The sequence below is a fragment of the Trypanosoma cruzi genome, genomic scaffold (genome assembly GCF_000209065.1).
Source record: "Trypanosoma cruzi strain CL Brener 1047053517085 genomic scaffold, whole genome shotgun sequence".
NCBI classification, from domain to species: Eukaryota; Euglenozoa; class Kinetoplastea; order Trypanosomatida; family Trypanosomatidae; genus Trypanosoma; species Trypanosoma cruzi.
In genome coordinates this window covers 278813-292155 of record NW_001849553.1, presented here as the reverse complement: position 1 = coordinate 292155, position 13343 = coordinate 278813, and the positions used below count along the sequence as shown (strand labels likewise).

Below are 13343 nucleotides of genomic sequence, written 5' to 3'. Positions count from 1 at the left end.
GCGCACTGGAGCCCTGGGTTTGTTTTTCCTTTCTTTAATTATTGCTTTTTATTGCTTTTTAAACTTGTGGTTTGCGGGGCGGTGTGCGAGCTCTGCAATCGTACTGACTCCATCTGTCTCGTGGTGTGTGCGCTGCTGCTGCCGCTGGTGGTTTTTACTCTGCCGTGTCTCTCCTTTCACTCTGCGTTGACGGGTTTTTAGTTTGTGCTGAAGGCTGCACGCAAGTGACAGGAGTGATGGCGATGATGACTGGCCGTGTGCTGCTGGTGTGTGCCCTCTGCGTGCTGCGGTGCGGTGCCGGCGGTGTCTGTACTGACGAGGAGGAGACAGCAGGTCGTGGGAGTGGTGCTGAACTTCCGCTGGGATCACAAGGACTTGAAACTTCTCCACAATATTCCCAAGGGTCACAAAGTAGAACACCAGGTGGAGAAGAAAATTTAACTCCCGTAGTTATAGAGGAAGATGATGATGATAATGATGATGATGGGGAGACAAAAGAGGAAAAAAAAAAAGTACTGAAAGGCAGAGTGTTCAAGAAGGAACAGTTGCAATAGGCTCAGATTCCAGGGAAAATAATTTAATTGGTAGCAGTGATCAGGAAACAGGCCAGTCAATTATATCTGCAGGAGGCATTTCTCATTTCGGCAGTCAGGAATGAAATACCAATTCTACGCAACCGGAAGTTGAAGGAAAGAAGGACACCGGCAAAAATACAACAACAGTAGAGAACGCACTCACAACAGTTAAAGGAGAGAACATAGTGCATGCGGGAGTTGCAGGAGGAAATCCTATATCATCACCTCCAGAAGAACGTGTTGATTCCCGCAAACAGGATGGCGAAGGCACCACGAGTGAAGATAAAAAAAATGTTCCGTCGCCTGAGACCGCGGCCACACCACAAAGCCACCGAGACGAAGGCTAAGAAGGGACTGGAGAAGATACAAAAGCAACGACAGTAACCGCCAACACAACTGATACGACGAACACACAAAACAGTGACGGCAGCACCGCGGTCTCCCACACCACCTCCCCTCTTTTGCTTCTTCTTCTTGTTGCGTGTGCGGCTGCGGCTGCGGTGGTGGCCGCGTGAGAGTGAGTGTGAGAGAGCCATGCACCGCCCGCACACACACTCGTCCTTCTCACTCTCTCTGTGTGTGTGTTCTCTTGCATGGACTCTCGCCCTCACCTCACCCCACGAGGCACACACAATAATGTGCCCATTGTATATATGCATGCACACCCATGCAGGCCTGTTGGTGCTCTCTTTTGCACGAAACGCACCGCTGCCGTCCTGCCTGGCTGCATGGGCGGAGCACCGTAACTGTTTCTGTTTTGTTTTTATTGCATTGATTGGGCGACCTCTCTCTCTCCCTCTGTGTGTGTGTTTTGCTTTACGGGAGTAATGAGAGTGTGTGTGCGCTGGTCGTCCCACGCTTCGGCTTTTTGTTTTGTTTTCCTTTTTGATTTTGTGGTTGAGTGCACCCATTCCGCGGCTGCGTGTGTGTGCGTGTGTGATGATGTGAGTAATTTGCGTGTGTGCTATCTGCCTCTCTCTGCCGTTGCTTTCTTTGGACTCTTTCGTGCCGCACAGCTGCGCTGCAAGTATAGGCGCTGCCAAACACACACACACACACACATACGCTATGCTGTATACGCTGAGGATCACGTACACGATTTTTGTTGACCTTGGGAGGAGGGATGACGGAACACCGAAATTTGTTTTGTTTCTGTGCTAAGGGCATGTTTTTCTTGTCGCGCAGCAGTTGACTAACGTGGTGTGGCATTGAGGGTACCTGGGAAAAGTGAGCATGGATTCTTGCCCAGCGGCTGCACTTGCCGACGTGTTTCTCCCGCTGTTCATGCACCGACGAAGGATTCTCCGGCTGTGCGGGACGATGTGCGATGGAGGGCGGTTGTTCTCTTTTACATCCCGCTGGTTGTTTTGTGTGTGGGCGTCGCCTGGTGTGTGCTGACGCGTGACGAGTGGCACACCCGCTGTGGCTTTTGCTGCTGGTGGTGGCAATTGCTGTGTGTTCCCGGTGCACTGTTCTTCCTTTTCTTTCCGTGTGTCTGTGTGCGTGAGTTGTCGTTGTTGGGAGTGACTGCGGCGGGGATGATGGTGCCACTCACAGTGTGGATGGGTGAGGGTGCTCGCTGTTATGCCACTGTTGTGGATATTTTTTCTCTTTATTTTTTTCTAAACACAAAGAGGGAAAACAATCGCTAATCGCTTCTGTGAAATTCGAAGGCACTGAAAGGACCAACAGCACACACACACACACATATTTATATGCTCTCACGTGTTGCTGCAGTGCAGGCACCACGCACACACAACCGTCGTCGCGTGACCGGATCCAGCGGAAGGACGAGGGAAGGAAGAGAGAGTGAGCGGCAGAGGCCCAACATGTCCCGGCGTGTGTTTGCTTCCGCGGTGCTGCTCCTCCTCGTCGTGGTGATTTGCTGCAGCAGTGGTGGAGCTACGCAAGCTGTGGAGCCGTCGTCTGATCCGAAGTTTGAATGGAAGGACGCTAATGAGGAGGGCGTAAGTGTGAAATCGTTGGGTGTTCCCGGCCTTTTGAAAGTGGGGAGTGACGTATTTGCCGTTGCCGAGGCGCAGTGCAGGAAGAAGGATGGAGAAGATAACTTTACTGGCATTGCATCCCAACTTCTCACGATAAAAAACGATAACACACCGGAGGAAGTGCTTACGAAAGCCAGAGTGATACGAGTTCTGGAGGAAGTCGCTCCCACAAGCAAGGAATTGGATGTGAGCGGACCAACAACGGTTGTGAGGGAAAGTGATATTTACATGCTTGTTGAGAAATACAGCCGGAATGCTGCCGCTGATGCTCGGGAGAGTGCTGCAGCTCAATCGGAAATTTTGCTGGTGAAAGGTACAGTCAGTGATGAAGAAAGTAACAAACAAATTGAGTGGAAAGATACCAACGCTGTCCCGACGACACCTTTGGGCGAACAACTTTCATCCTTGACAGGACTGATTGGCGGCGGTGGATCGGGTGTTAAGATGGAGGACGGTACACTTGTGTTTCCCGTGGAAGGCACGAAGGGGGAAGTTGGGCAGAAGGAAGCTGCGGGTGGAAAGACTTTCTCACTGCTCATGTACACTTTGGATACTTCGAAGAAAATTGAGAGTTGGAAGCTGTCGAAGGGGATGTCTGCCGATGGCTGCAGTGATCCCTCCGTCGTGGAGTGGGAGAAGGACAAACTCATGATGATGACTGCGTGTGGTGATGGCCGCCGCAGGGTGTACGAGTCCGGCGACAAGGGGGATTCGTGGACGGAGGCACTCGGGACACTCTCGCGCGTGTGGGGAAACAAAAAGGAAAATGAGAAGGCCGTTAGAAGCGGGTTCATAACAATGACTCTTGACGGTGTTGGAGATGAGCAGAAAAATGTGATGCTCGTTACTCTGCCGGTGTATCCCAAAGAAAAAGAAAAGGCGAACTCCACCTTTGGCTGACGGACAATACGCACATTGTTGATATTGGGCCGGTATCCGGGAAGGACGATGACGCTGCCGCCAGCGCCCTGCTGTACAAAAGTGGAACTGATAGCAATAATAATGATGAGTTGATTGCACTGTACGAAGAGAAGAAGGACGATGAGAAAGAAAAACCATCGCCCGGTATGGTCTCTGTGCGTCTGACTGAGCAGCTGCAGCGTGTGAAGGATGTGCTGGAGACCTGGAAGGAAGTGGACGAACGTGTCTCCAAGCCGTGCCCTTCTGAGGGCGTTCTGCAGGCTACCTCACCTGACAGTGCCCGCAAAAACACTAAGGTCACGGATGGGCTGGTTGGCTTTTTGTCCGGCAACTTCTCTGATGGCACATGGAGGGACGAGTACCTCGGGGTGAACGCCACAGTGAAGGGAGCGAAAGAAGGAGCGGCTGCAGGGGTAGCAGAGACTGCAGAGTCTTCAGATGGAGTGACGTTTCGGGGTGCGTGGGCGGAGTGGCCCGTTGGCGCGCAGGGGGAGAATCAGCTGTACCACTTTGCGAACTACAACTTCACTCTTGTGGCGACGGTGTCCATCGACGGTGTGCCGACGAAGGAGGGAGATACCCCCATTCCATTGATGGGTGCGAAGATGAATGGCGATGATAAGACTGTTCTCCTGGGACTGTCGTACAGCAACGACGAAAAAAAGTGGCAGGTGCTGTGCGGTGGGGAACCGACGGAGATGCAAAACCGCATTGAGGGGCAAGAGAAAACACACCAAGTGGTCATTGTGCTGCAGAACGGCACTCAGGGCTCCGCGTACGTCGATGGTAAGCGTGTGGGTGAGCCATGTAAATTGGAGAATACGAATTCTAAAGGGATCTCCCACTTCTACATTGGAGGGGACGGAAGCAGCACAGAGGGCCAAGGAGGCGTGTCTGTGACTGTGTCGAATGTCCTGCTGTACAACCGCCCGTTGGATGACAATGAGATTACTGCGCTTAACACAATTAAAGCACCGATTACGCCTCCGAAGGAAACAAGTGCGCAGGAAGTCGTGTTGCCTTCTCCTGGCAGAACACCGCATGCGGGACAGGAACCTTTGAATGGAGGTGAAGGTGCCGACGGTGGCAGTGCATCCCCATCAGCAGTGTCCGCTTCAACGACTTCCGTACCTGTGGGGCAATCTGTGAACCAACTCGCGCCAGGAAAGCCTCCCGATGGAAATGCAGATGTGGATGGCGCTCCCTCGTCTAGCGGTAACCCAACGGTGGGGGAGGGGAGTGCAGATACGATACAGGGGGATGGACCGCACACACCTTCCGTGGGTAATACCGCCGCCGCCGCCGATACAAACGTTCTTACCGCTGAAGGCGAGGGGCACGATGCACCCGCATTGACAGCTGATGTGAGCGTGAGCTCTGGTGCGGATGGGGAGACGGCAGGAGGAACGGATGCGCAGGAGGAGGAAATCCATCCACAGGACAGGGACGTAAATGCTACGGCCCTCAGCAGCAGTTTGGGAAATTTGTCGCAGGGGAATAACAGCGATGCCGGCACTGTGCGTGAGAGGAGGGCGCTGCCGCTGCTTTTCCTGCTGTTGGGACTGTGGGGGTTTGCCGCTCTGTGAGGGGTGACTGGCTGCCGCGTGGGACACTTGCGACCCCCCAGCACCGAATTGCGTCCAAGAACTAATTCTTTCCCTTCAAATAGGTTTTTCTTTTTTGCTTATTTTAAATTTAATTTCCTGTTTGCTACTTTTTGGTTGATTTTACTTTTTTTTTTCCTAATCTCTCATTCCTTTGCTTTTTTTTTTTTGCTTTTGGGGCAGTCACTATGGACGTGTTTTCTTTTCTACTCTTCCCTCTTCAATTGTTTGTTGCTGCACTCTTCCTGTGAGGGGTGCCGTGTGTTCCCGCCCAACTGCTCCACTCGCACACCACCGACACGCTCATGACGACGGCCCTGTGCGCCTCGCCTGCCGCACGCATGAGGAGGGGCCGTGACGAACGGCGCGCTGAGGGAGCCGTGACGTTTGGGCGTGTGACGAGGGCCTGTGGGGCGGAGCACACATTTCTTCCCTCTTGTTTTGTTTTCTTGCGGTCAGGGCGGGCAGACACCCGCAGCGCCACACACACAGCCACACCCTGCCGCCGTGTTTTTTTTTCATTTTTTTCCTTTGTGTGAATTTCTTGCGCCGTGCGTGATTGTTGATGTCGGGGCCGTACCGCGTGTATCGTTGCCATCCAGCTGTGCCGCTCGCTGTGCTGATGTGCCTCCCTGTGCTCCTCCTCTTTCCAGATCCTGCAGCACACACACAAGTACTTGCACAGTGCTATGCAAGAATGCTCTTGGCGACGAGGCTCGTTGGCTGCGGTGACCTCCACCAGGCCTGCAGTGGGTGTGCCGGTGGCGTGGTCTTCTTGGTGCGCCACACCTTGCCGTGCGAGCGCCTGTCGCTGCTGGCACCAACTGCGTGGAGACCACCGCTCTCCGCGTGTGCCCACCGGCCTGCCCCAGAATGCACGTTGGGAACCTCTGCAACCCTCCATCGGCAATTGCCCACGCTGCTCACTTTGCGAGCACCATTCGTCGCCCTGGTTCTGCAGCGCCCATTGCGGACGTCCTGAATCTACAACATGAGCTACAGGACGGTTGCTCACCATCAACGGCGGCAGGAGAGGACCTCGCCGCCACCCCAAGCGGCATGGACTCTGAGCTGTCCGACGACCCGGCACAGGCAGCGCGGATTGGCGGCCGCCGTGTCCTTTTTCCCGACGTGACTGCGCAACGCGTACTGCGTGTCTCCCACTGGACGTCCACTTGTTTACATGGACTCGGGCCGCCATCTGCCATCCCACACTGCGAGGACGGAGGACGGCATCCCGCGACAGGCAGGCATGCTGCCACGACGGAAACATGCTGCCTTTGCGCTGCGTGCAGCTGACTGGAATGCTTGCACCTCGGCGTGTGCAACGCCTCTGGCCGCTGTGACCACATGGTTGGAGATGCACCGAGGCACCGTACGAGCGGCAAGGCGCAACATTCCCACATGTATCTGGACGGACGGAATGTAGCATGCAACGCGCACACTGCCTCACCCGGAGGCAGCCTGCCCCGAGCTGAAGTTGTCCGCAAGCGGGAGGACCGCAATCATGCCCTCCGCGGTGGCTTCTCCATGCTGCTGGAGGTCCGTGCAAAGCAGCTTGGTGCCCTCTCGAGCCCAGGCCTGTGATACCCCGAGGCATGGCGGCACCACGTCCCTGCCCTCTGGGATCGGCTGTGCTGCGGTTGTCGGCCCGCATCTGCCTCCGCCGGAACCTCTTCCCGACGTGAGCACCGCCTCTCCTTGCGCACAGGCGCGATGCGGCTCCTGCCCACTCTTCGGCAGACCGGCACGCGCCCTGCGGATCACAAGCAACCCTTTATGTCGGTGGTGCCGTCCCTCCCTCACACTGAAGAGGCAGGACCGCCCCGACCTCCTCCGGAACCTCCAACTGGCGTGTCCACGGCACCTCCTCGTAGAACGACGAGCAGCAGATCAACGTCGTCCTGCCCAAGCTGCTGCAGCGTCCTCTCGTCCGTCCATCATATGAAGGCACACAGCCGACGTGTCCACCCTGGCACTCCAATTGTTGCAGAAGACCTCACATGTGGATTCTGCGACAGCTCCACGGTCTCCCCAAGAAGTACCTCACACGAAGGTCACTACCGAAAATGTCAAGCGTATCGACGAGCAAAAAACGGACAACGCAACTCTGCATGCTCCAATGACAGCCGTAGCCCTTCAGCCACTCCTCTGCTGCAAGCCCCACCAGCCGCTGAGCCCCGACAATCCACGGGAGGCCCTGCCGCACACGCTGTGGGAATGCCCTCGCCCTCGACTCTTTGGATAATATCCATGTCGCACGACAGCAGCATTCAAGAAGGAAAAATTGGCCACATCGCTACGGACGGTCCTCAGAATATTAAAGAACAGTGGCCTCAACGTATGACAAAGTGGAAAAATTCCCTTTTCTTCAGTACGAAAAAACATCATCTTTACAGTCGCAATTCTCATTCGATGAATTCATTGCGCAATACCGCTCTGAGCTGCAATACTTCCTGGTACCATCCAGGTCCCTTGTCGACACATCGATGCGGGTGGGCGCCCATCCATTCCTCCCGATGACGGTGCATGTCTGCGACGCACCCTCAGATCCAAAAGGCACGTCCCTCACCACAGCCGGGATCGACTTCGCCCTGTGGGCACGCATCGCCTTGTCAGAGGAGCAGGAGCACGTCAGGCTGGCAGAAAAGCGCTTGTCGGTACAACACATCACAAACATCATCACAAACAGAAGCTCCAGCAGCACTGCAGACGATGGGGTGACGTGGATCAACTGCCGCACGCTGTAACAGAAAACACTTCATGGCTTGAGAAGGATAAGAAACACTCACAATACCTCAAGAGGAAAAAATAAAATACAAATAGAAAATCATACGCTTGCAATCAAAGCAAACCAATAATCGATAAAAAAAAAAGGGGTAACAGGTGCTCTCAACCACAATACAAAAAGAAAAACAAAACAAAAAGCCGAAGCGTGGGACGACCAGCGCACACACACTCTCATTGCTCCCGTAAAGCAAAACACACACACAGAGGGAGAGAGAGGTCGCCCAATCAATGCAATAAAAACAAAACAGAAACAGTTACGGTGCTCCGCCCATGCAGCCAGGCAGGACGGCAGCGGTGCGTGTCGTGCAAAAGAGAGCACCAACGGGCCTGCATGGGTGTGCATGCATATATACAATGGGCACATTATTGTGTGTGCTTCGTGGGGTGAGGTGAGGGCGAGAGTCCATGCAAGGGGACACACACACAGAGAGAGTGAGAAGGAAGAGTGTGTGTGCGGGCGGTGCACGGCTCTCTCACACTCACTCTCACGCGGCCACCGCAGCAGCAGCCGCACACGCAACAACAAGAAGCAAAGGAGGGGAGGTGGTGTGGGAGACCGCGGTGCTGCTGTCACTGTCGCCATGAGAAGCTGTGTCACGTGTTTTGTTGTCTGTGGTTGGCGCTGCTGTGGATCCTGCACTCTGAGGTACCGTATCATATTTTTTGGCTGATGCAGCTTCACCATCGGAATTCATGCCGGGTGATGTGGCGCCTTCAATGGATTGTCGGTTCGGATGATTGCTGGTTGGAGTGCCTTCTGTGCCAGTGTCAGACCGCACGGCTATAGTTATCGTGGTGCTGTTGTCGCTGCCGCCAGAAACGGTTGTGCCAAGTGTGTTACGGGCGGTGGCTGCTGGTATTGCTTGCGATTGGCTACCAGCAACAGTTTCATGTTCCGCTCCTTCTCGCAGTAGTTCTTTGCCGGATCGTTCGTTATTGTTGGAAATGTCCTCCGCAGCGCGCCCTTTTCCTAGAGCAGAAGTCGGACCATTTCCAGTTGTAGAAGTGGATGAAGAATGTGTTTGTTGTTGACCGGCAGCTGGTATATCTTGTGTGATACCTGCGCCGGTTGCGGCTTTATCCTCCGGTGAGTCCTCTTCGGTGTCCCCTTTAGGTGTTGTTTCTCGCCCCACCACTGGCGTCAGTGCCGCTGTTGATGCTGCTTGTTCCACTGTGCCTTTCTGCTCCTTCGCCCCTCGGTCTGCTGCTGGTGGATGGCTGCCGCTCGTGGAAGATACGCCCAATTGTTCTTCATTCACGGTGGTTATTACTTCACCCTCCGCAGTCGCAGCATCATCACCACAAACACCACCACCATTTTCTAATTCTGTTTTTGCGTTGGGCGACTGTTCTGGCGCACTGAGATCGCTTTTCCCTCCTGTTCCCGCATCAGTGTGGTGCGAAACTTGGGGCACTAATTCATGCTGATCCCGTACGAATTCATGCCCCTCTTTTGCAAGAGTTAAGGCATCCTTGGATTTAGTTAAACCCACACACTCACCAACACCGGGAAGTGAAGGTTTGCCACCCGTAGGAGCAGAACCCGGCAAGTGACTTCCACCGCTCAGAGAGCTTCCATCAGTGACAACTCCATTATCACCATGACCCCAACTGGGGAAGGAGGTTGACCAACACTCCCAACAACACCTTGGCCGGAATGTTCACGATCATCCCCGGTATCTGCCGACACCAAAGAAAACCCGCACCACAGCACGCAGAGGACACACACCAGCAGCACACGGCCAGTCATCATCGCCACCACTCCTGTCACTTGCGTGTAGCCTTCAGCAAAAGTAACACCACGTCAACAGAGAGGGAAGTAAAAAGATAGACACGGCCGCTACACCACACACACCCACCGCACAGCCACAAATGGCAGCACTCCAGCAGCAGCAGCGCACAAACCACGAGACAGATGGAGTCAGTACGATTGCAGAGCTCGCACACCACACCGCAAACCACAAGTTTAAAAAGCAATAAAAAACAATAATTAAAAAAGAAAAACAAACCCAGGGCTCCAGTGCGCATGCATATGAGTGTGTCCGCGATGCGTTCAACGTGGCGGATGCGGGGCACAACGCGGAGCACACAGCACGGCAGCAGAAGCAAGTGAAGCAAAACACAATCATTATTTTCTCTTATTTTATACAGTGAACCACAACACACGCGCACAAATCCCCGCGGTTGAGTGCTGGCACGCACAGCCCGCACACACCTCTTCAGCCCACAGCGGTGTACGCCAGCGCGGATGCGGCGAGCACCAGCGGGGCACACACCCACGCAGAGCTGCTGAGGCTGCCGTCGATTTCGCGAAGACGTGACGGTGCGTGGGTGGTCGACACAGCCGGCGCCTCTGTAATCGTAGTACTTGGTGTCTCTGGCGCAGTGGTGGTGGTCGTCGTGGTTGGTGGTTTTGTTGTGGTGGTCGTGGTGGTAGTCGGTGGTTTTGTTGTAGTCGTCGTCGTGGTCGTATTGGAAGAAGAGGCGGCGGCTCCAGCTCCAGGCGCAGCGTCTGCCGCGCACACGGACGGGCAGCAGCAGCAGAGGGCGAGCACCAACAGGGCGCACAGCAGACGGCACGTCATCATCATCGTGAGTGTGGTCGTTCAGTGGTGTGGAGCTGATCTGCACAGTGAGGGACATGGAGAGCAACAGGGGAGATGAGAGGTGCGGCAGACACACACAGAGGGCACACCACATGAGGAGAGGGCAGCAGCCAGGCATGCACCGTACGCCGCACACCACGCACGACACACACTCCAATCCACGGCAGCAGGCACACACACACACAGCCCTGCCGCAACACCAACACACAGATGGAGGAGGGAGAAGCAAACAGGAGCGGCACACAAGGCTCCACCGCATGCACATACGGCGAGAGCGGTCCGTCGTGTCGGCACCCCTCACGGAGGGGTGCGCACACACACAAGAAGGTGCAGCGCACACAGCAGCACAAAAGCATAGTAACAATAAAAAAAGAAGAGATCCCCGCACACCACGCGGATTGTTGGTCCACGGGAAGTGCGGCCAATATTCACCACAAAGAAGATTGTTATCTTGTTTTGGTTGTATGCTGCTACAATAACGAGTGAGTAGCGCAAGGGCCGTCCGTACAAAAGTGGCAAGTATTCCGTCGTGCGGGCTGGGGCAGTCCCACACAGTCGCAGTCCCAGTTCCCAACGACGAGGGCATTCCCGCAGTGGATGAGGCGGAGTCTCCCGTGGTCCGTCGGGGATCAGCAGCCGGTGGCGTCCGTGATGAGGCGGTGGCGGAAGAGCCTGGTCCATCTCGAGTTCCCGCGTTTGTGCCTCCTGCGTGTCTCGCCTGCCGGCATGCTTGGCAACTTCGGTGGCGAACTGCGCGCGAGGCGCCTGTTAGGAAGACGGTCGAGCCATTGTGGCATCCGCATGGGAGGCCCTCGCAAACTATTATAACGCCAGGCTGAGCACGTCCGGCATGTGCCCTCATACTGTGGACGGACATGTGCAGTCTGCCGCAGGTTGGGCAGGAGGACGTCAATCCACCGCTCGCTGGTCGGCAAGGAGTTGCGGTGCTCACGTCGGGAAGAGGTTCCGGCGGAGGCAGAGGCGGGCCGGTCACCGCAGTGAGGGAGGGACGGCGCCACCGACACAGAGGGTTCCTTGTGATCCGCAGGGCGCGTGCAGGCCTGTCGAAGAGTGGGCAGGAGTCGCATCGCGCCTGTGCGCAGTGCCGCCACTCGGGGACCGATGTCCGGGTCAGCACCAGGAATAGAGTCCTCGCCACACCGACAGGCGCCTGTCACGCGGTGTGCGCGCCTTCCTTTTCCTCCTGGGCACCATTCCATTATAACCGCTTCACTGCAGTGAGGAATTCCACGTGCCAGGCATTGACGCAGTCCTGCGAGAGGGATCGTGCAATCGTGACCTCGTCCTCAGCGGCCTCACCGCGTGGAATACCGCAGTGTGATGGGAAAATATAAAATCCACAGGGTGACCTCGCTTCACCAAGGAAAGCAGCATAATCCAAATTTGCTCAGTAACGCGGTCTCGCACGGTCGGTGGGCAACGCGAGGTGCCTCAATTGCCGAGAGGGAGTCCGTTTCCTCCAGCATTCGTGTGGGCGATTGGGATGCTCCCAGACAAGGAGGTATGAGATGTCTAAAAACATTTTCGATCGCAAGGCAGTCTGCCCTATATGAGCATGCGAGGCTGCCAGCTGCTGCACGATGTACCTCCACAGGGAGATCATTTGTCGTGGTGGAGTCATATAATAGCGCAGCGGATCCGGACGCGAGTGCAGCGAGGTATGAAGGACCGTCCGTCCACAATTCAAAATCACAATCCCCCAAAGAGGAGTGAGTAGAATAAAAAGCCGTGCGCCTGACATCGTCAGAGGCGTCTTCGGCAAACAGTGGCTGATAAAATCTCACGTTGTTGCAGATCACAGTGTCCCAGGGGAAAATTCGATGTTGGGCAAGAGGCGCGCGAATGTGGTTGTGGGGTGTCCCAATAATGTCACAGACGCGTAGCAATCCATTAATAGCAGCATCTCTCGGAAGCGGATCGATGTCGCCGCTTTCCCATGCATGGACGAAGGCATAGGTTCCGAGTAGATAAGGGAACGCAAATCCTCGTGATCATGGAGGCGTATATAGCGTTCGTATTGTGTGAGTGCACGACGCCAAAATATCTCACGGAGCGGAAGAGGATTGGCCTCCAAATAGACAGATGTGTCTTCCGTAGAGGCGCTCAGGCCAAGAATGTTTTGCTACCGTCGCGGTACCGTACTTCCATATTATGGAGGTGAGTGGGGGCGAGTCACGGGACAATTGCCTCGCCATTATGAAATAGCACACTATGAACGTATCCAATCAAAAAGGATCGCATGGTGTGATGGGACGCGTCCGCCTCCGCGACCAGACGCAGCTGATGGCGGCGTGGCATGGTCCTCTTTGCAGCGGTGGAAGCATGCGTAACAAAATTAAGAAGTTGATCGAACGTGTTGCCCAGCAAGCGCACTGGGCGTGGCTGAATACGCAGGTTCCCGCTAACAAGATGGAGATCGACCATGTCCTCGTCAGACCGTGTGTGTGTGAAGAGATGTGGAATAGAGCAGCTTCGCTCCTAGCGACGTTGATTTTTAGGCTGTGCTCGGCAGCCCATGTGGCCACAAGAGACAAGAGCGGTCGCATTGCAGCAGCACGGGCATGGATGTCCGCACATGAGGCAACAAGTGTGTTTTCGTCAGCGTACATGAATGCGGAGGCAGAATAGATGCTGCCCAGGCGGCGCAGCAGATCATCCACACAGTAGAGGAAGAGTTGGGGTCCCGGGACGCCGCCTTGCGGTGCTCCAGCTGAGGTGAGTTGTTTCCGGGAGTGCTGTTCGCGAGTGCATACCCTAACATAGCGGCCCCGCAGGTAGTTGTGCAGCCAGCGTTTGGTTCGTGGCCAAGGCGCGGAAGTC

General features: G+C 55.3%; 2 protein-coding genes and 3 pseudogenes across 2 annotated transcripts, besides 5 other annotated features; 2 read left to right on the top strand and 3 right to left on the bottom strand.

The window, feature by feature from the left end:
* Positions 1–13343: part of a sequence feature (areas not merged during assembly with more than two copies in the genome that could not be assigned to a particular haplotype) that runs on past the window's edge.
* Tc00.1047053511259.70 lies at positions 237–1091 on the top strand (annotated as a pseudogene).
* Positions 462–486: a microsatellite.
* Tc00.1047053511259.50 lies at positions 2291–5089 on the top strand (annotated as a pseudogene).
* Positions 5173–5282: a sequence feature (A-rich).
* Tc00.1047053511259.30 (uncharacterized protein) lies at positions 7478–7789 on the bottom strand (the record flags this gene model as incomplete). Its single annotated transcript, XM_811763.1, has 1 exon — positions 7478–7789. The coding sequence occupies one exon, from the start codon at positions 7787–7789 to the stop codon at positions 7478–7480; it is 312 nt and encodes a 103-aa protein (XP_816856.1).
* Positions 8382–9650, bottom strand: Tc00.1047053511259.18 (annotated as a pseudogene).
* On the bottom strand, positions 10116–10487 carry Tc00.1047053511259.9 (mucin TcMUCI, putative; the record flags this gene model as incomplete). Its single annotated transcript, XM_811770.1, has 1 exon — positions 10116–10487. The coding sequence occupies one exon, from the start codon at positions 10485–10487 to the stop codon at positions 10116–10118; it is 372 nt and encodes a 123-aa protein (XP_816863.1).
* Positions 10282–10341: a microsatellite.
* Positions 11143–13343: a mobile genetic element.